The sequence below is a fragment of the Sceloporus occidentalis genome, unplaced genomic scaffold (genome assembly GCF_023333645.1).
Source record: "Sceloporus occidentalis isolate IW3139 unplaced genomic scaffold, rSceOcc1.0.p SCAF_171, whole genome shotgun sequence".
NCBI lineage: Eukaryota > Metazoa > Chordata > Lepidosauria > Squamata > Phrynosomatidae > Sceloporus > Sceloporus occidentalis.
The window spans coordinates 620,474-643,372 of NW_028317151.1; the positions used below are offsets into that span (position 1 = coordinate 620,474).

The 22,899-nt window shown below is 41.9% G+C and overlaps 1 protein-coding gene across 1 annotated transcript in view; it reads right to left on the reverse strand.

Annotated features, from left to right (window-relative positions):
• The window catches only part of LOC149279317 (inactive rhomboid protein 1-like), a 466,620-nt gene that overhangs the window by 407,337 nt on the left and 36,384 nt on the right, over positions 1–22,899 (reverse strand). The window contains exon 2 of the mRNA XM_089501319.1: positions 14,963–15,093. Within this exon, the coding sequence (XP_089357445.1) occupies positions 14,963–15,093 (131 nt within the window). The remainder of the gene's footprint in view (positions 1–14,962; positions 15,094–22,899) is intronic.

Genomic DNA, 22,899 nt, shown 5'->3' on the forward strand with positions numbered 1-22,899 from the left:
ACTATGGTGGAACAGTGGTTTATTATCTCAGTTATTGATTTAATCCAATGATCCTCTTCATAATCTATACCTAAATTGAATGCCCACTTCTCCAAAACTGTAACCTTTCCACTTCACCCCATCTCAGACTTATATCATTTAGAAATAGGTTTTAATTTACTTCTTTTTTAAAAGATCTGAAATTTCTCTATATTTCGGGCACCTTAGCTCTTTAACAATATGGTGCATCAAGTGATCTTTAATTCTTAAATAAGAGAAATATTCCTTAAATGGGAGTAAATCCCCTGAAATTGGGCAAAGGTGTTAACTCGCATTCCTGAAGGACCCAGTTCCTTAATTTCAAATCTCAGATAAACCATATTTATCTCTGTGACGGACCGACCAGGGTTGTCCCTCTCCGCTAAGAGACGACTTCTCCTGCTAGGATGACGAACCACCGCAATCCGTCGGCAATATCCCCAAGCAAAGTAAAGGGATATCGCTATCCAGTACCCAAATAACCAGGCAAGAGTAGTTTTTAGGTACAACAAGAGAAGAACTGATTTATTTTAGACACACAGGGCTGGATATATCCAGCAAAACACACATTAACATAAAACAAGATATTGGGATACAACCCACCCCTGCATCTTGTATGCCACACCTTTTTCCCCCACTTAAAGTGGGGGTGCGGCCTAAAATCGGGGTTTTAGCGTAATTCATGTCGCCCGACGCCCGGTACATGCCGTTCCGGGCGCCGGGCAGGTGTTGTTTTTCTTTTATCACTTAGCCCTGCTGCAAACAGCAGAGTGAGGATCTGCCTCTCTGGCAGCCGGGGGACATCTGTGCGATGCAGACAACCTCGCTGCTGCGTTACATGACCTTCCAGCGCTCCACCATAGAAGCCCCAGCGGAAGTGCCGGCAGTAGCAGAGGTTGTCTGAGCGCATCACGCAGACTTCCCCTGGAGGCAGAGTGTCATATCAGAGGAGCAGAGTGGCATAGGGGAGCATAAAGCATATCTAGGGGGGCAGAGTAGCATATCTGGGGGCATAAAGCATATCAGGGGAGCAGAGTGGCATATCAGATAAGCAGAGTGGCATATCTAGGGGGGAGAGTGGCATATTTAGGGGGGCAGAGTGGCATATCTAGGGAGCCATAAAGCATATCAAGGGGCATAAAGCATATCAGGGGAGCATAAAGCACATCTGGGAGCATAAAGCATAAATGGGATGCAGAGTGACATATCAGGGGGCATAAAGCATACAAGGAGGCATAAAGTATATCAGGGGAGCAGAGTGGCATATCTAAGGGGCAGAGTAGCATATCTGGGGGAGCATAAAGCATATCAGGGGGGCAGAGTGGCATATCGGGGGCATAAAGATATCAGGGGGCATAAAGTATATCTGGGGGGCAGAGTGGCATATCTGGGGGGGCAGACGGGGATATCTATAATTAAGGTTCATTATGAATTAAGGGGGGACCTTAAAATGGCTATTGGCTTTCCAAATGTCTATATATAACCTATGCTGACTGTTTTCACCTTGTTTAGTGTCTCTTTAAATGTTTTATTAATAGCATTTGTCACATGAAAAAATCTCAATCAATTATCTAAAAAGCACCAGTGCATATTTTTTCCAGACTTATATTGAACACTTTGATTAACTGCTTTTCATATATATATATATATATATTTGCTAAACAGCTTGAAATTGTGCCTTTTTACAGTAAATTTTACTTATTTATGTGTGACTGCCTGAGTCTGTGTGTGAATGAGACAGCCTGAGTCTGTGTGTGTGAGAGAGACCGTGTGTGTGTGAGAGAGAGACTGCCAGTGTGTGTGTGTGAGAGAGAGAGAGAGAGAGATACTGCCAGAGTCTCTGTGTGTGCGTGTGAGACTGCCAGAGTCTGTGTGTGTGAGGTTTTTATTTTTATGTAAGAAAGCTCAGAAGTGGTTACTAAAAAATGTGAATCCCACTACTGGGCGTTACCCAGTTTTAAGTGATCTAGGACCAGAAGGATTTCGGATTTTCTAAGAATTTAGATATTTAAGTTGAACTTCGTCTAAAGAGGGTAAATTTACTTTAGATAGAAATCTAATTATTCCCTCCATGGATCCATGGATAGAGTTATAGAAGTTATAGAAATGTGAGTAATTATTAAAAGCCATTCCAATTCCCCTAGGGCCTCTATTCATATTCCCTTCATACAGCAATTTCTCAAATGTAGAGCCAGCTGTGCGCTTCCTTAATCTATTTGTTAATTATTTTTCTGCTCAATTGTCTTTATAAGTAATACATTTATTGATTTTCTAAGAATTTAGATATTTAAGTTGAACTTTGTCTAAAGTGGGTAAATTTACTTTAGATAGAAATCTAATTATTCCCTCCATGGACTTAATAACTTGGGGAAAGTTATAGAAATCTGAGTACCGTATTTGCTCGATTATAAGATTTGCTCTGAAAAATACCCCTCGTCTTATAATCGGGGTCGTCTTATAATCAGACCTCAAATAGGTCTGACTATGAGACTAAGATCCAGATCCCCCACAGCGCTGCAGGGGACCTGGATCCTCCTGTCTTATGCCCCCCCAACTTACCGGTGCTTCTGACTCCCGGGTGTGTTGTCCGGGCAGCAGGTAGAGGTCTGCAGCCGGAAGGAGGTGTGGTTAGCAGCGGTGGTTGTCTGCGTCCATCACGCAGACCTTCCCCGGCTGTCAGAGATCAGAGTTCCCCGTGATCTCTGACAGCCAGGGAAGGTCTGCACATAGACCTGTAAGCGCTGCCCCGGCTACGCACCGGGGACTCAGAAGCACCGGTAAGTTTGGAGGAGGGAGGGTGTTTAAATGGGGGACATAAGGCATTTCTGTAGGCAGAGTGCTCTATGAAATGCCTTTTAACCCCCTTAATGCCACTCTGCCTCCAGTAATGCTTTTTAACCCTCTATACGCCACTCTGCCTCCTGAAATGCCTTATACCTCCCTGTATGCCACTCTGCACCATAATATGCCTTTTAACCCCCTAAATGCCAGAGTGGCATGTAGGGGTATAAGGCATTTCTGGAGGCAGAGTGGCACATAGGGGGTCAAAAGGTATATCATGGGGCACAGTGGCATTTACAGGGTTAATAGGCATATCATGGGGCACAGTGGCATTTACAGGGTTAAAAGGCATATCATGGGGCACAGTGGCATATAGGGGGTATAAGGCATTTCTGGGGCAGAGTGGCAAGCCTGGTGGCAGATTTGCATAACTGGGGGGGCAGGTTGGAAAAAAGGAAATAAAAACAAAATATTTTTCTCAATCATAGCTTTTATTAAAAAAAAAGTTCACATAGTTTACATAAATTAACATTTACTGGTAAAACTTTTTCCTATAGGGTCATCTTATATTCAGGCTTTTTCTTTTTTTCATAAATTAATATTCAGATTCTGGGGGGTCGTCTTATAATTGTGCAAATACAGTATACACCTCACCAACCACCAATAAAACACCCCAAAACAAATTCAGAAAAGAAAAAACCTAGCTCCCAATCAGAGCCTCCTCTAGCTATACAATGCTGACCCAGACTGACCAGCCTAAACACCCACTAACTAGACCTATCAGCCAGACCCAGCTAAGCCAGGCTCAGGAAAACATCCCCCAGACAACACACAAAAGTCCAAGCAGGCATTGTCTTACTTGGCTCAGTGATAGTCTTCTTCAGGGATTTCCTCTTCCCACATCATCTCCCTGAATTTCAGGCTCCAGGGTTTTTACATTTTTATTCATATTGTATAGACATATAGATACAAATCTACACATGGACAGAAGACATAAGAATCTCTATCCAGTATGTTTCTTATTAAGGCATCTTAATCATCCTTGTCTTTACCGTGAACGAGGACAAACATAAAGGAAAAAGATAAGACAGAAAAAAGGGGACAGAATTTGTGCATAGTAGAGTTAAATCAATCAATTTTAATTTATAATCGTTCAAGCCATTTTGTCCAGTGTTCGATTCTCAGGTCATAAAGGCATTATTGCCTAATTATTCCTATCTCAATTTTTATCTCATTGATCCCTTGTGTTTTAATTTCTGTCCATTTAGGTTCAAAGGATTGCTTCCAAGCTCTAGCTATGGCAAGCTTTGCATTCACTAGGATGTATGTAATTCCCGCAAAATCTATTCTTGGCATATTGGGCCAATCCATTTGTAGAAGAATGGATTCTTCCTTTAGATTTTGACCTGTAATATTTTCAATTTGTTTTATTTGTTTAGCCCATAGCGCTCTTATTCTGCTGCATGTCCACCATACATGTAAATAGTCTGCACTTATCTTACCACATCTCCAGCAGAGAGATGACGTTGAACTGAACATCTTTGATACTCTTAGAAGGTTATAATGCCATGTATTCATTACTTTGAAAAAGGCTTCAGACAAATTAAGGCAGTGCATCATCATATTGGGGTTTTTTTTTCAAAAAATTGCCATTCTTTCCACTCTTAGTATGGAGATATTTTTCCAAGTTTTACTCTTAAATATGAAAAGATTTTATTGTTTGATAACTCATATTCCTCTTGTGTCTGGGGAAATTCTTTAACTCCCTTCAGTCCCCTATGGACGTACCGGTACATCCTGACCTTCTTGCAGTGGCAGGGACACATCCCTGCTGCTACACAGGAGATCAGGCTGTCGTTTGAAAGCCTGGACTCCCCCCTGTCAGCAGAAGTCAGCATCGCTGCTGACGTCACCCTGAAGGTCATCGGAGGACAGGATATCCCCTGCAGGGTCTCTCTAGACCCTGCTGGGATATCTGATCGCTCCGATGAGGCACTGATCACAGACACTGTGATCTCCATGCAAGTGATCGGTGCGGTGGGATCACAGGGAGGATAGTGAGAAACCATGTTTCTCACTCTTCTCACATGCTTAAAACAATAAAAAAATCACTATTTTAATACAACAAATAATAACCCCCAAAAAATAAAGTGAGCTAAGTTATGTCAATGCGACATCACTGGCATTAATAACATGTTCAAGAGGTCCCTAAGAGGACCTCTAACCATACTGATAACAGTGCAAAAATTTGTAAAAATAAATAAATAAATAAAATTACAAATTTTAAAATATATATAAAAAAAAACAAATTTTGTGAGGATTCAGAGGGGAAAATATATATAAAAAATAAGTTTTTTCTAACTTTTGCTAGGTTTTACTAAATTTCTCATCCTAAATTTTCAGCTAAATATCTAACTATGGTATCAAAAGAAAGCCCTCTCTCTCCTTGAAAAACAATATATAGTTTACATGGGTACACTATTTGCAAGAAAGGGGAATAATCGCTGAACCGACATACCGCAAAAATGGCAAAATTACTCCGGGACTTGAGGTACCAAAAACCCCTGGGACTGAAGAGGTTAATGTCATTATTTATTATGGTATTTTCAATTTTTAAGATCCGTTTGTTTATCCAATCATCTAGATTTAGTGTGTCAATATTCTACATTATTACTTCTATGGGTAGATTATCTATTAATTTTTGTCATATCTTTAATTTCTTCTTTAGGTTATGCCAGGAATGTAGTATGTTATTCGTTATCATGAGGTTATTATTTTCTGTTTTGTAATTGAGTTTCCAAAATACCTCTTGTAAGTCTTTCACCCCTAGTCTGTCTATTTACATTTGGTACCATATTTCCTCCCTGGCTTTATCTTTGAGGGTAGCGATTACATGTGTTGCTCTACTTGCATCGTAAGTCTCCCAGATGTTGGGAGCTTCTAATCCTCCTTCTAGGACAAAGCCCGTACATCGGCGGCTTTGCAGCATTCACGGAAGCCTCACAAGTAAGGCTGACCGTGGATCTAGGGAGGAAAGTCCTCCCCACAAGAAAATGGCCACAGCAGATTAAAACAGCTTTGGAAGCGATCGGGTGCCTAGTTTTAAAAAATGTATGATTTGATGTGGTAAATTGAATTGGCCGGCTTGAAAGATGTCCCAAATATGGGACGTGGGCATAGAATGACACAAAGGTGGCCTTTTAACTACCAAATAACCCAACATGTGGGGTGTCACTGTACTCAGGAGATGTTGCTGAACACATATTGGGGTGTTGTTTGACAGGGATATATACCAGGAGTGGTAAATCCATACCTGAAGTACAACGTGTGTGAAAAAAAATACAAAAAAAAATTACTACCATAAAGTTTGACAAAGGCAAAGGTGGTAGAGTAAGTGCATGGAAAGGGTTAAATACCAGCATTAAAAATACTTTGGGTTGTCTAGTTTTCAAAAATATATGGTTTGATGGGGTAAATTGCATCGGCCGGCTTCAAAGATACCCAAAATAGCACATGGGGCAAAATGACCAGATTTGGGGACAAAATGGATTTGAAATTGCAAAACGCTATTTGTTATTATTGCCCAATGTAACGGTTCCCCAAGAGCTATGGCTACTCTTGGCCGTTAATTTGTTAGTTCTTCCTTCAGTTCCCCAATAATCACGATAGAATAGATAGGACTAAGTATACAGAGACACAATCCTTTCTTGTTTCAGCAAATAGTTTATTAGTCCCAACAACAGTATATTTAGACAGTACATTTAACGGGATTAACTGTAACACAATGGTAACTTTAATTGAATTTGGTGCCAGCGCCCCTGGCACCAATCACTGCAGCCTATGGTAAGATAGCGACCAATCACTTTAGAGGGGGCGGGTATTTGTATTCATGGCCGTCCCTTTAAACTCTCGGCCAATCAGGTAGGGAGCTACCCGACACACCATATATGGAGTTCCGGGGGGGTGGACTTAGCGACCAATGAAAATAGGAGCTACGTCCCGCTCCACATATCGTGATCCCAGCGACCAATCCCAGATGTGTCTACCTTGCTTGATCTAAGAACGTACTCCAGCTGCCGGGCTTAACCTTTATTTAATGTGGCAGCTGGGGATATGTTCCTGGGCAAGGGACCTTGGGATTTTAGACTCTTTCTCCCGGTTACATATTTTAGGTAGTCAGGGATAAATAAGGGCTCTTGGCTCCTAGTCACGGAGCTTCCCAATAACTTGCATAAAAACGTTGGGTATTTCTAAAACTCAGGACAAATATTTAGCAGGTTTTTTCATTAGTTTTTGCAGATGAGTAAAAGTGAGAAAAAAATACCATATTTATCATTTTTTTATAGTAAATTAGATGAAATGATAAAAATAATTAAAAAAAAAAGCCCTGTTTGTCCTGAGAAAAACAATATATAATGTGTGTGGGTGCTCAAAATGAGAAAGGAGAAAATTACAGCTAAACAGCAACACTAAGGGATTAATATTTGTTGACATTGTTGAAATACAAACATACCCCACCACCTATCCTTTTTCTTCTATCCTTCATAAATAACATGTAACCATTTTAGTTAACTGCCCAGTCATGCCGCTCATTCCACCATTATGCTGCCCAGTCATGCGTCCTATCCCACCTATTATGTCATATTGCTTGGTGTATACTATTGCCTTTAGTTCCCCCATTTTGTTATTTAGACTCCTTGCATTAGTAAGCATAAATGTAATATCATGAGTTTCTTGTATTTTATGTGAATTTTTATTACATACCTCCTCTGTTCTGATCTTGCCTCTCCCCCATCTCCACCCCCTTGTTCTGATCTAAAGCCCCTCTCCTTTCTGTGCTATCTCCATCTTCTAGATTTCTGTGCCCCCCCCAGTTTAAAATCCCCTCCAACCTTCTAGCCATCCTGTCCCCCAGCATAGCAGACCCTCTTTCTTTTAGGTGCAATCCATCACAGCTATAAAAATTGTACCCAAGCGCAAAATCAGCCCAGTGCTCTAAAAAGCCTACACCATGACTAGCAACGCATTAACCTCCCTAATCTCCCGCCGCCTTTCTACTGTTGTGCGCGGCACAGGTAATATTTCTGAAAATACTACCTTGGACGTCCTTTTCTTCAGTTAACTTCCTAATTCCCTGAAATCTTTCTTTAGGACCTTCCATTTTCCACTGACTTTGTCACTGGTACTAATATGGACCATGACAGCCAGGACTTCCCAAATCCATCCACTCTGTCAGCAACATGCTGACTAGGAGACAGCAAACTGTCAGGTTGAGTCGATCAGAGTGGCAGATTACTTCATCTACTCTCTGTCAATCTGTCAAGCCTTTCTTACGCTCTCAACCCCACCCGTAATAGAGGGGCTGTTCCCTCAGCTGTAAGAAGGAACAGCTTTCTCCAGTACAGCTACTCCTGAGCTGATGCACTCAACATCTTCACTCAAGCGGGCAAATCTTTTAGGCTGCACAAGGTCAGGACTAGTTAAACCTTTCCTCTTCCCTCCCACTCTGCTACCACGTGTAACTGTCACCCAGCAACATGCCTGTTCCCTAGCTGTCTTATCTTCTCCCACTCCACTACCTGCCCCCACTACTCTGCTCAGTGAGAAGTAGACCCCTTTAAAGATTGTCAATCTTCCAGAGAAGCCACTTGCTCATACCAAAAAGTTACATACAAAACTTACAATAAAATAAAAAAGTATCTTGTCTAATCTTTTCTCTTTTAAACTCCTGTTTTCTTTTTTTAACTCCTACTTAAAATTGCCTACTTCAAAAGAGACCATCTCTATGTAGAAGCAACTCCAAATGAGCAAGCTAGATTCTTATATTTGTCCTGTGTTCAGAAATACCAAATGTTTGTTTGTTTGTTTTTTTTACTTTTTTGGTAAGTTATAGGGCTATAAGTACAAGTAGCGCTTTGCTATTTCAAAACGGTCATGGGAATAGGACTGCAGAGGTTTATCATAACAAAATAGACTTATTGCAGCCAGGTGCTTATACCAGAAAGGGGATCATTCACATGCAGTAACACATTTAACAGTGAATGTAGTTCCTCATCAAGTCCTTCTACTATAAACCCTGCATTTCTGCTGAAACAGTGCTCAGCCCTCCAAAACAAACAATCCACTCAGACTTCCTGTCACTGATGTCTTTTCAACCCTCTGTGGTGATTGTTTGGAACCATGTGATATCCATTTTGATTTATTGTTTTTACCCCCAGAGACATTAATAAAGTATATCTTTATATATCATAACGTCTCTTGGCATTCCTCTTTATATAATTTAACTGTATTCTGTAATCAATAAATTTATTGCTGTACATGTTTGTCAAAATTATGGTTTATTATTAAATTATTATTAAATGTTAGCATAATTTCGCATAAAACAGGGCAGGACATCAACACACTCCAACATCAGTGTTGTCTTGTGGTTATTGTAAATTGCTATATTCAGCTATTCTTCGTGGTTCTAGTGCTGAGGAAGCAGTGCCTGTTCACAAAAAAACATTTAGTTAAAATCTCTTAATATTGCCCCAGTGTCCTTTTTCAGATATCCTTGAAGCCAGTCAGTTCAATTTTCCCCATCAAACTATATATTTTTAAAAACTGTATTTCAAATGCTAATATTTACTCTATTAACTCTTTCCATGCACTAATTCTACTGTCAACTGTCTACTTTGCAGAAGTAACACAAATTGTACTTTTAATGAATTTATCTGTTATAATTTATCTGATCTATGTCACTGCCAAACAACAATCCGACAGTTCAGCAACAGTGAATGCCCAAGTACAGTGATACCACCTATTTATGTGTTTGTCGATTGTTTGGGGACTAAATGACCACATTTGGAAAATGTGCAATTACGTTTTTCAAATTGGAAGTTGAACATTTGGTCATCCTGCTCTCATGGAAATTATATATTAAAGATACTTAATTAATCCCATAAGAATCTCACTGTAAATTGGATTAATTGCATCTTGGAAGATTCTTTCTTCCTTTTTTGCCCCTTTTTTCCTCTCTCCTTTCTTCTGTTTAAGCACTTTAGCTTAAAACAATTCTCGCATGGAAAGAGTTAAAATACTGGCATGCTAAATGCCCATGGGGTGTCTACTTAAAACATGTATAATTTGACAGGGTAAATCTCCAATCAGAAAAAGGCAAACGTCCCAAATGTGGCCTTTTAGTTCCCAAAAACCCAACAAACCCATGCACGTGGGGTATCACTGTACTCAGGAGATGTTGTTGAACACATATTGTGGTGTTGTGTGACAGCAACTACTACTACTACAAACTTTAAAAAAAGGCTGGTGGTAAAATGTTTACATGCAAAGAGATAAAAATACCAGCATTTGAAATACCCTGGGGTGTCTAGTTTTCAAAAATATATGTTTTTATAGGGCACGCTGAAATAGTAAAGCTCAAAGATGTACCAAATAGGGCATGGGCAGTGGATCACCAAATGTCAAAGTTCAACTTTGAAAAATGTGCATGCCCCAAATGTGGCCCTTTTGTCCCCCCAAACAGCCAGGCAAACCCATTCATGTGGGATATTGGTGTACTCAGGAGATGTTGCTGAACACATATTGGGGTGTTTTATGACAGTGACATATACCAGGACCTGTTAATTTATATCTGAAGTAAAATGTATGTAAAAATATAAAACGGAAAAAATGACTACCACAAAGTTTGACAAAGACTGGTGGTAGAATTAGTGCATGGAAAGAGTTAAAATACTAGCATTTGAAATACCCTGGGGTGTCTAGTTTTAAAAAATATATGATTTATGGGATAAATTGCATTGGCTGGCTTCAAAGATATCCGAAATAGAACATGGAGGGACGAATTACCAGATTTGGAAAAAATGGTTTTGAAATACCAAAATGCTACGTGTACTTATTGCCCCATAACATGCAGAAAAAAGCAAAAAAACATTGGGTATTTCTAAGCTCAGGATGAATAGTAGAATCTATTTAGCAGGTTTTTGAAAAGATTTTTCAAGTAAAAGTTAGAAAAAGTAATTTTTTTCTAAATTGTTCCCCATATTTTATACTTTTTTAATAGTAAATAATATGACACATTCTAAACAATGTCATCTAAAGAAAGTCCTTGTCCTGAAAAAAATCAATATATAACTTGTGTGGAAAGAAGAAAATTACAGCTAAACAAGAGCAGCTCAGAAATGTTAAAACAGCCATTGTCACGAAGGGTACAAAAATAATATTGGCCTTTGTCAAGAAGGGGTTATTGTCCACTGTTTACAAGGACAGATGCTACTATATAAGGGAGAGGTAAAAAGGGGGGCTTGGGAAGGTCTCCTATATCATCTAGCATTTCCTCGCAGATCCAGATTGTTCCCAAGACAATGGTAAGTGTCTATCACTGCACAATAATAGTCTGTTACATTTTACCCGTAACAAGAAGTAACAAAAATAGCCAAGAAATCTAACATTTGACGTGTACTGTTAATATTAAAATTAAAACTGGCCTTCTTGGCATTGATTTGCATATCTGAAAAGGTTAGTAATGGCCTTCACCCATTCCTCCAACAAAAATAATCTCCCCAGCATCTCCTCTCATTTAGGTATAAAAAGCAGGCTGTCTTGGAGACATGACCAAAATACCGTTTCGTAAGTGTAATCACTTTCTGGATCCAAGCTACTAGACTGCATACAGATTCAATTGAATGAGTGGGCTTTTTGTTTCATAAAAGTACCGTATTTGCTCGATTATAAGACGAGGTTTTTTTCAGAGCAAATGCTCTGAAAAATACCCCTCGTCTTATAATCGGGGTCGTCTTATAATCAGACCTCAAATAGGTCTGACTATGAGACGACTAAGATCCAGATCCCCCGCAGCTGCAGGGGACCTGGATCCTCCTGTCTTCCCCCCCCCCCCGCCCCACTTACCGGTACTTCTGGGTCCCCGGTGTGCAGCTGGGGCAGCGTGTAGATGTCTACGCGATTCGCGTAGACAACTTCCGCTGCAGCCGGAAGGAGGTGTGGCTAGCAGCGGGGGTTGTCTGCGTCCATCGCGCAGACCTTCCCCGGCTGTCAGAGATCAGAGTTCCCCGCACCGGTGCCGGTGCCGCACCGGTGCGGGGAACTCTGATCTCTGACAGCCGGGGAAGGTCTGCGCGATGGACGCAGACAACCCCCGCTGCTAGCCACACCTCCATCCGTCTGCAGCACGTTGCCCCGGCTACATGACAGAGGACTCAGCACCGGCTACATGACGGAGGACTTAAGTACCGGTAAGTTTGGAGGAGGGAGGGGGAGTGTTAAACGGGGGGCATAAGGCATTTCTGGAGGCAGATTGCTCTGTGAAATGCCTTTTAACCCCCTTAATGCCATTCTGTCTCCAGAAATGCTTTTTTAACCCTCTATACGCCACTCTGCCTCCTGAAATGCCTTAAACCTCCCTATATGCCACTCTTCCCCATAATATGCCTTTTAACCCTCTAAATGCCAGAGTGGCATATAGGGGTATAAGGCATTTCTGGAGGCAGAGTGGCACATAGGGGGTCTAAAAGCATATCAGGGGGCACAGTGGCATATAGGGTCAAAAGGCATATCATGGGGCACAGTGGCATTTAGAGGGTTAAAAGGCATATCATGGGGCACAGTGGCATATAGGGGGTATAAGGCATTTCTGGGACAGATGTGCATAACTGGGGGCAGGTTGGAAAATAGAAGGAAATAAAACCAAAATATTTTTCTCAATCATAGCTTTTATTTAAAAAAAATAGTTTACATGAATTAACATTTACTGGTAAAACTTTTTTCCTATAGGGTCGTCTTATATTCAGGCTTTTTCTTTTTTTTATTAAATTAATATTCAGATTTGGGGGGGTCGTCTTATAATCAGGGTCGTCTTATAATCGAGCAAATACGGTAGGTCCGAGTGAGAACATTCTTGTGGGAGTGGGAATTCTTGTGGGAAATAGCACTTGGTGAAACCATCATTTAATAGTTAAGTGAGATGGGGAGCAAACATATCTTTGAATGTCTTGTAATAGACGTTATAGGAACCGTCTGGTCCAGGGGATTTGTGCAACTTTAGACTTTTTATGTCCTCTAGGACCTCTGAATCCATAATTGCTTGGCAAAGTTGTCCTTGAGGTTCAACAGACAGTTCGGGTGGATAATGTGTGCAAAAATGTGGAGATGCCTCCCATGGTAGGTAATATTGGGAGGCTCTGATGTTGTAGAGCTTTTTGTATAATTTGCAAACGATTCCACAATGTTTTTGGGATTGTATATTGCATATTTTTTTGTAAAGTTATACACGACCTAGCCAAAATCCGTCTTAGCTTATTAGCTAATAAACTGTCGGCCTTGTTCCCTTTAATAGAATACCGTATTTGCTCGATTATGAGACAACCCCCCCAAAATCTGATTATTAATTTATGAAAAAAAGAAAAAGCCTGAATATAAGACAACCCTATAGGAAAAAAGTTTTACCAGTAAATGTTAATTCATGTAAACTATGTAAACTATTTTTTTTAAATAAAAGCTATGATTGAGAAAAATATTTTGTTTTTATTTCCTTTTATTTTCCAACCTGCCCCCAGGCTTCCCACTCTGCCCCAGAAATGCCTTATACCCCCTATATGCCACTGTGCCCCATGATATGCCTTTTAACCCTCTAAATGCCACTGTGCCCCATGATATGCCTTTTGACCCCCTATGTGCCACTCTGCCTCCAGAAATGCTGTATACCCCTATATGCCACTCTGGCATTTAGGGGGTTAAAAGGCATATTATGGGGCAGTGTGGCATATAGGGCGGTATAAGGCATTTCAGGAGGCAGAGTGGCGTATAGAGGGTTAAAAGGCATTTCTGGAGGCAGAGTGGCATTAAGGGGGGTTAAAAGGCATTTCATAGAGCACTCTGCCTACAGAAATGCCTTATGCCCCCCATTTAACACTCCCCCGTCCCGCAAACTTACCGGTGCTTCTGAGTCCCTGGCATGTAGTCGGGGCATCAGGCAGCAGGCTGCAGCCAGAAGGAGGTGCGATTAGCAGCAGGGGGTGGCTTCGTCCATCGTACATACACCCTCCGGCTGTCAGAGAGAATTCCCCGCACTGGTGAACTCTGACAGCCAGGGAAGGTCTGCGCGATGGACGCAGACAACCCCAACTTCTAACCGCACCTCCTTTCGGCTGCAGCGGAAGTTGTCTACGTGAATCGCGTAGACGTCTACATGCTGCCCCGGCTACACACCAGGGACTCAGAAGCACCGACTTGTGGAGGTTGTGGGTCCATTCATCAAGGTTGTGTATAGTCTATATCTATAGCTCCAGGGAAGAGTGTGAAACCTGTTTAGTGAAGACTCTTTACCCTAATAGGTCTGTAGATGATCTATGGGTGTTAGGTCTAATGCGGCATATTACTCCTATCTCCAAATTTTGTGTTATTTTGTGCCCTTGACTCTAAACGATGAACGATGAATGATGCCGTTTGTTCCTCCTTATAGAAAGTGCACTTTTAGCAACCATTCATTTGCAGCGCCGCAACCACACCTACAATGTGAGGAATTTGTATTTTATTGAGGGTGTGGTAGATAAGCTGAACTGCCTCCCAGAAGCTAAAGAAGGGAGAGAATTTAAACATGCATGGGACAGGCATGAACCTATCCTGAATCTAAGACCAAGGATGGATTAAGTTTGAGTCTTTACATCAGGAAAACAATCAGACTAGATGGACCAAATGGTTCTGCAATCAAATTCTACTGTTCTATGAATTCACTAATGTGGTGCAAACCAGGTGTTTGAAGTATAGATGTTCTAACTCCTAATATCACTCTTCATTATGAATACCCAAACCTCAGTGAGAAACTCTTGCATAATGATATCAGGGAATCAAAATGTTAATTCTTAAATATTTTATTTTATTTTTTAATTTGAAAAAAGCAAAACATGCATCACTCTACATGAACTTGTCTGACTGCAACAAAAATTTAGCAAAATGTTGGCACTTTCTTAAAAATGTTGGTCTCCTGTCAGCTAGCTGTCCATTCACAGGGATAGTGCTGATTTTCTCAAACATGACATGTTTTCTTTAAGAAAATATAGAAATATAAAAAAAAAAAAGTCTGGATGTCTGAATGTCCATAAATAGTTGGATAAACAATACATACATAAGAAACAAACAGTATTAACAATACCTTTTTATGGTTTGAGTGATTGAGGCTTGGCGTTGTAAGAATGGCCGCTTCTGTTCATAAGGAGGTGAAGTTATTCTTGTGTTTTCAACCGGCATGCTTAAACTTCTTAAAAATTCTTGGCGCTTAAATGGCTGAAAATAACATTATGAAATTAAAATATATGCATGTAGTGTTAACAGCAAACATATTATTTATACTGGAGAATTCCTTTGAAATCCCAACCAGAAACCTTTTTTTATGAGAAATTGTTTATAGAGTCTAGTAATCTAGTGATAAACATTCAGTAATCAAAAAATGTCTGAAACACACTGCGTCCGATTTAATGAAGAAGTGTTAAAAGGGAATGTCTCATCAATAATTTTCTCCTTGAGAATAATACCGTATTTGCTCGATGATAAGACTAGGTTTTTTCAAAGTAAATGCGTATCAGGGGGCAGAGTGGCATATCAGGGGGGCAGAGTGGCATATCAGGGCGGGCAGAGTGCTATATAGGGGGTATAAGGCATATCAGGGGCGGCAGAGTGGCATATCAGGGTGGCAGAGTGGCGTATGGGGTATAAGGCATATCTGGGGGCAGAGTGGCACATAGGGGGTATAAGGCATATGAAAAACACTAATAAAACTTTTTCTTTTTTTTCTAAATTAATACTCAAATGTTGGGGGGGTCATCTTATAATCATGGTCGTCTTATAATCGAGCAAATACGGTATATAGCAGTGGTTGACAAACTTGGCTTAGATCTAGAAGCTAGCCAAAAATACTATTTTTATTTTCGTATATTGCATTCGTAGTTTGTCATTTTTGCAGAATTCTTAGTAGCTTAATTAGAGTTTTGCCTTCTTTTGGATCGAGAATAGGAATGTTAGGTAGACGGGTTGAACTTGATGGACTTAGGTCTTTTTTCAACCTTATGAATTATGTAACTATGTAACACAATATAGTAACCAATACTGTCAGGATTCCACCCTGTCTGTCCAGACTCATTTAGGTGTCATGTCTGTTGCAGCCTCTAGAGGTCACCTGTCAGATCAAGAGTACCTTGTATGCTAATGATCTGATCATCTGCATCTGCAATAGATCATGGAATGTTTTATGCACACTTAAAGAAGGACTGGACTGCTGGGCCCTCTCACTAGTCCGGGTGAAAGCGGATGCTTTAGTCCAGGTCTGGGAGGACATCCCTCAGGAGACCATCCGCAACCTCATCAGGAGCATGCCCAGGCGTTGTAGGGAGGTCATACGGGCACGTGGAGGCCACACACACTACTGAGCCTCATTGTGACTTGTTTTAAGGACATTGCATCAAAGTTGGATCAGCCTGTAGTGTGGTTTTCCATTTTGATTTTGAGTGTGACTCCATATCCAGACCTCCATGGGTTGATAAATTTGATTTCCATTGAGGATTTTTGTGTGATTTTGTTGTCAGCACATTCAACTATGTAAAGACGCAAGTATGTCATACAATTAGTTCATTCATTCAGATCTAGGATGTGTAATCTTAGTGTTCCCTTTATTATTTTGAGCAGTGTATATATATATGTGTATATATATATATATATATATATATATATATATATATATATATATATACATCAGCTTACAAACACACAAATACCTACACTGCTCTTACACACACCTGACCATACACATACACTGACCTTACACATACATATATACACATACACCCCTTTCTCCCCCTCTTTTCTCATCTTCTATCTTCCATCCAGTTGTGAGAGCGTGAGGTCTGTCATTGATGAGCAGGGCTGGTTGGGGAGACCACGACCTCCCACTAACTAACCCAACATTAGGGAGCTCGAGGTCTGGCACTTCAGACCTCTGCTTTATTGCTCCCTCATCACTACGTGCCGGCAATTGATGCCGAGCGCCGGGATATGACGTCATCCCCGCGCTTGGCATCAATAGCCGGCGCATAGTGATTAGGGAGCGCGGAAGCCGAGGTCTAATGTTGGGCTAGTTAGAGGGAGGTCATGGTCTCCCCAACCAGCCCTGCTCATCGGGCACCGCTGATCAGGGCTAGTTGGGGAGATCACGATCTTGCACCTACCTCGGCGTGGACCTGAAGACCGGTCCCTCCCCTAGAGATACGTGGCTTCGTGGGGAATCGTGATTCTCCGGCTCGGTAAGTTTCAGTACCCGGTGTATAAGACGACCCCCGACTTTTGAGAAGATTTTCATAGGTTAAAAAGTCGTCTTATACGCCGGAAAATACGGTAGTTTACATGGGTACAAACACGAACTACTAACTTTATTAGGGGACATGCACACATATTTATACCCCCCCCCCAACAAATAAACAGACAAAGGTCTCACATGACAAGGCTTTCACACTCCAAGAGAACAAAAGTACAATAGATTCCTTCCTGGCACCTAGCAGAGATTATACAGGAACTGATTGTTCTTTCACACCAGAGAATATAACAGTAATCTCATGACAGTAAATACAAACAATAGCTGATGCCAGAAGTCCTCTACAAAAAACAAATTTTCACATAAATGTAACCAGGTGCAAACAGCCTGAAAAAATCCTTTTCAAAAGAAGGGTTTGCAACAGTACTTTGCAACAGTACCTTGACCTATAGTGTGGGAGACCCGGCTAGATCCACACGGATCCGCTTTGAGATGTCCAGGAATTCTCCAGTTCTGTCTGCCGGGAGAGTCCATTAGCATTGCTGTTCTGTTCCCTAGGACTTTACTGGATCATGAAATTAATGGGCTCTAGCGCCAACCTCCATCTAAGCAGGCGAGCATTGCCCCCAGCAACCCAGTTAAGCAACACCACTGGATTATGGTGAGTTAGTACAGAGGGCTGTAATTTCTTCAGGGCCCATACCTGGGCGACCGCAGCATATTCAACTTCTCTGGGCAAAATTTTGCGTCTTATGTAAGCCACTGGGTGCTCACTGCAAGCACCTGTATGAAGGACAACATGTTTGGATGGGTCAGGAGCAGCAAGCATAGGAGTTTGGGTTAAAGACAGTTTCAGTTCCTGGACAGATTTCTCACACTTAGGGGCCAACAGGACCTGTCTGAGGAGATTCTTTTTTGGTAAAGTCAGTTAGGGTTTTGGCAATGACGCTGTTAATAGGGACGAATTTCCAGTAGTTATCGGCAGTACCTAGGATGGCAAGCACCTGGGCCTTGGTGCATCGAACAGGCCAGTTGGTGACAGCCTCTACCTTAGCTGGTTCAGGTCTTTGTCGTGCACATCCAACCTGGTGTTCCAAGTACTGAAGCTCATACATACCAATATGACATTTGTCCGGCTTCACTGTCAGCCCTGCCTTCCTGATCCTACCTAGCAATGTCCGAATGTGATGGAGATGCTCTGCCTTGGAACTACTATAGATGTCATCCAGGTAGGCACAGGCAAAGTCCTGTAGCCCATCCAGCAGTCGGTCTACCATAGTTACATATGGTTCACAAGGTTGAAAGAAGACCTAAGTCCATCAAGTTCAACCCTTCTACCTAACCTTCCTATTTTTGATCCAAAAGAAGGCAAAAAACCCCTAATTAAGCTACTTTGAATTCTGACATCAGGGGAAAAAATTCATTCTTGACTCCAAGAGGCAATCGGATTTCTCCTTGGATCAAGAAGCTCCAGGCCCTGACTAGCCATCGGGCACACCGGGCATTTGCCGGGCGGCCCAGGGTCGGATTGACGTAGGGGCTGATGGAGCTGCAGATAGTGAGAAGGGGCAGAGGGGGGTAGATAGTGAGAAGGGGCAGTGTGTCATGATCCTACCCAGGCTGCGGAGCTGCATAGCTTACTCTTGTTTCAGTTTCTCTGTTTTGCTTCGATCCATTCCTGGATTTCCTTCTGCTCTGTTCTGACCTTCCATTCCTTGCTTCTGCTTTAGCTCTTTGCTTCAGCTCTGTTTCCTTTATAAGGTGTGCCCCACCTGTGTGTTCTGTTTGTCTCAGTCTGCAGTCTAAGGTATGTCTCAGTGCTATGTGTTTGGATTACATGTTTGGTTTGTTTCGTACCACTGTCAGCAGGGATTAGCGTTAGGACCCACCGTCATTGGAGTACTTTGGCGTAGTGGTGGGCTAAGCATACTATGGCCATATGATGTGACGGAATCTCCAATGGTTATCTCATAGTTCTAGGCTAGTTCCTGTATTCATGTTTGTCTGTCTCTTATGTTTCTTGCCTGGTCTCCCTAACCCTTGCTTGTTATGTTTCAGCCATATTCTCTGCTTAGCTTCCACTCTCCCAGCCTGCAGCATCCCGCACATGAGTCTTGTGCTATGTCTCATGCCTGTTCCAGGGTGCCTGCAGGATTTACCTTAATTCTGGTCTATATCCGCTGCTATATTAGGGCTCTGGTATCTGGCTGCACAACCCTAGATGCTCAACACCTGGGTGAGTGCCATTTGTCCCGCACCAGGCCCTGTCCTGAGACTCCGCTACTGCATACTGAACTCCTGAACTCCATCTTCGGGCGCGCTGGGTCATTACAGTCGTCCGTATGGACCCAGTTCCCTGACACAGTGAGAAGGGGCAGAGGGGATAAATAGTGAGAAGGGACAGGGGGCAGTGAGAAGGCAGAGGGGATAGATAGTGAGAAAGGGGGAGAGGGGGGAACATAGTGAGAAGGGGCAGATAAGAAGGGTAGGGGTAGATGGGGAGAGAGGGTAGTGTGAATGCGTACGAGAATGAATGAATTAATGTGTGGATGAATTGTGTGAATGCGTACGAGACTGCATTAATGAATATGTGTAAATGATTTGTGCGAATGAGTGAGTAACTGTGTAAGTGTGTCTATCATAAATGTTTAAGTGATTTGGTGAAATGCAAAGATGGTACATGAAGGGTGGGCTGTAATGTGAAAAGGTGTATTACACTGGGCTGTTAGGGGACAAAGCTGGCTCAGGCTGGGCTGTAATGTGTGTGTAATCTGGGTACTGATCAGGTTCTATGTGGGAAATGTGGACACCAGGGCTGGCTTTTGGGTGTGCAACCTGTAAATCCAATTGATTTATAGCTGCAAAGCTGGGTGTGTGTTGTTGTGTTGATCTGTATCTGGTACGCTCTGTTTCCATACATTATTATTGTATACCTACAAATAGAGGGTTTGTATGTCTGATTCAGTTTATTTCATCTATACCTTCAGTATACCTTGAGTTAACATGTGATTTTCAATTGATCTATACCTGCAAAGCTTGGTTTTTGTGTTGATTCTGTTGATCTATACCTACAATGCTATGTTTCCATACATCATTTATGCATACCTCCAAATATAGGGTTTGTATGTGATCTATCCATGCAAGTGCTGTTTATATGTGTTTGATCTATAGTTCACAGGGAGGAAGGAAAGGAGAGAGGTATGGCTTAGTGAATGAGGGACAAAGGGACTGGGAATGATTTCAGGGGAGAGGACCTCTCAAAGTCATGGTCAGGGTGAGAAGGGGGAAGACTGCACTGACTCTGACAGTCTTCCCCTAATCTGCAGTCAGTGTGGCAATTTTTTTTTGGTGTGGTAGCGGAGGAAGTGATTGCATTCTAGAGCCTGTCCTGATGTGTGTGTCTGGGTGGCAGAGCCTGTCCTGGTGTGTGTGTTTGGGTGTCGGTGTAGCAGAGCCTGTCCTGTTGTGTGTGTCTGGGTGGCAGAGCCTGACCTGGTGTGTATTTAGTCATCTGTTTTCTGGCCCTTTACTTTCTGAAGGACTAAATTGAACTATTTAATTTTTACTTATCCAGAGATAAAACGCCCTCCTGAATTTGTAGTCACTTCAGAGGACAAAATATTCTAGGCCCAGAAATCAGTGAGAGCAAAAGTAAAGGTATTGTGTTATTTACTCTATTTCAACCTGCATATCTTATTAAAAAGGATTAGTGGCACTAAATTGTGGCCTCAGGGGTCCCGTGTATGATGGCTATTTTTTTAGTCACATTGCTCTGCCTAGAGGATTAGCTGAGCGCTGCAATTCAGTTGGGGTGGTCTGAGGTCTGAGTTTCTTCCCTGCTGTGCTGTGAGTCTGTGACTGGCAGACTCACTTGTCGTGAGGGTGATCTGACCAGCCAAGGCCCAAGGAGTGCCACATTGCCACTAGTTTTTTTTCTTAGTACCAACTAAATGGTCAAAGATTAGTTACTGTTTTGAATCTTTCATTAAAGATATAGCACTTTATAAATTGCATGATGTTATGATTCATTTATTAAATATTTATGTAATGCTAATTGATTACAGTGACAAAAACATGCTGACATATAACTAATAGACAACAAGAAATGGTATATTACATTTGTCAGAATTTGGTTTAACAAAAAATAAATAAATAAAAATGGGCTGCTCAGTCTTAAATGCCCGGGCCTATTTTTTGTCCCAGTCCGGGCCTGAGAAGCTCTAAAATATTAATGTTATTCTATTTATATCCCTGTATGTCATGCCTTTCTAAGAAAACATCGAGACCCCTTTTGAAGGTATCTAATGTATTGGATAACACCACCTCCCTTGGAAGTGAATTCCATACCTTTATTGTCCTCACAGTAAAGAATCCCTTCCTTTGTCGTCTATGAGACCTGCGCTCTTCCAGTCTCAGAGGGTGACCTCTTGTTCTTTGTACATTTCTGTTAATGAACAGGTCACTGAAGAGCTCTTTATATTGGCCCTGCATATATTTATAAAATGTTATCATATCCCCTCTGAAATTATGCCGGGGCATTCTTCATCCTGGGTGGTATAACCTTAAATTGTTATAAACCAAACGGAATAATGAAGGATGATTTCCGCATCGTTTCGGTGTCTAGAGGAATCTGCCAATAGCCCTCGCTCAAATCTATAGTCATCCCTCCCACTATCTGGTCCAGCAACTTGTCTATTCTGGGAACAGGATAGGCGTCCGTCACTGTCCAACCATTCAGTCGCCCATAATACAATTCAGAAGCAGACCTGGGGCTGACCGATGGCTCTAAAGCTAAGATCTCCTTAATCTATTTTCTCATACCCTCCCTGGCTGCATCAGGTATGCGGTACGTCAGCTGCTTCTATTGGGTTTGCTGTGGCATATCCACCTGATCCACGGCTAAAGAGGTATAGCCCGAGTGTCAGGGTTCTGGCCTATCTGCAGTGATTTTCCTCCTTCTCATTGTGTGGCGGCACCCATTTCATGCTATAGCTTATGAATCTAGAGAAAACCCTTCTTTTCCTTCAGGTTGTGTCCATAATTAGCATGCTAGTTCAGCTGCTCACTGCCCTTATGTGGTTTCAGACCTCTAAGTGAGTTCCTGTTATCTCTGTGTGCATTCCTGTGTATGACCCAGCCTGGCTGATTATCCTTCTGGTTTCTGAAATTGTGGTTTTCTGTACTCCTGATTCTGCTTTATCTGACTACCCGCTCTGATTCCTGACTTCAACTTTTTTCACTTCTGATTTGGTTTGTTTATTATTATTTTTAATAAAGGTGTGTTTTCCAGCATTTTTTATCTCTGTCTTGATTCTGGTATACTGACACTGGGAGAGACAGGAACATGTCCTAGTGCTCCTCCAGCACATTCTGGACTTGTTCTCAAACTTTATCGCTAAACTCCTATTGATACCTGGCCAAAGCCAGCCTGCAAGCCCAGCTCCCCTGGTAGTTCCTGGAGACTTTCCTAGTCCTTTGTTGATGGAGCACAGATAGCTACTACTGCCTCCTCTCTCTCCCTCTGCCTGTATGCCTTCAGCATGTTCACACCAAATGTTCTCTTGACCCTTTACCTGACCACTGGGAAACTACATATTTGTTCCACCACCTGATTCGGCCCCTGCCAGGCGGCCAGAAACATGTTGCTTTTGGGGTTTCAAGACCAAGAATTTCTGACCTACCTGGTATGTGTGGTCTCGAGCAGACCAATAATACCACCTCTTCTGGAGGGTTTGGGCAGCTTGGAGATTCTCCCATACCATGGTAGTCAAATCCCTGAGCCAGTCCTG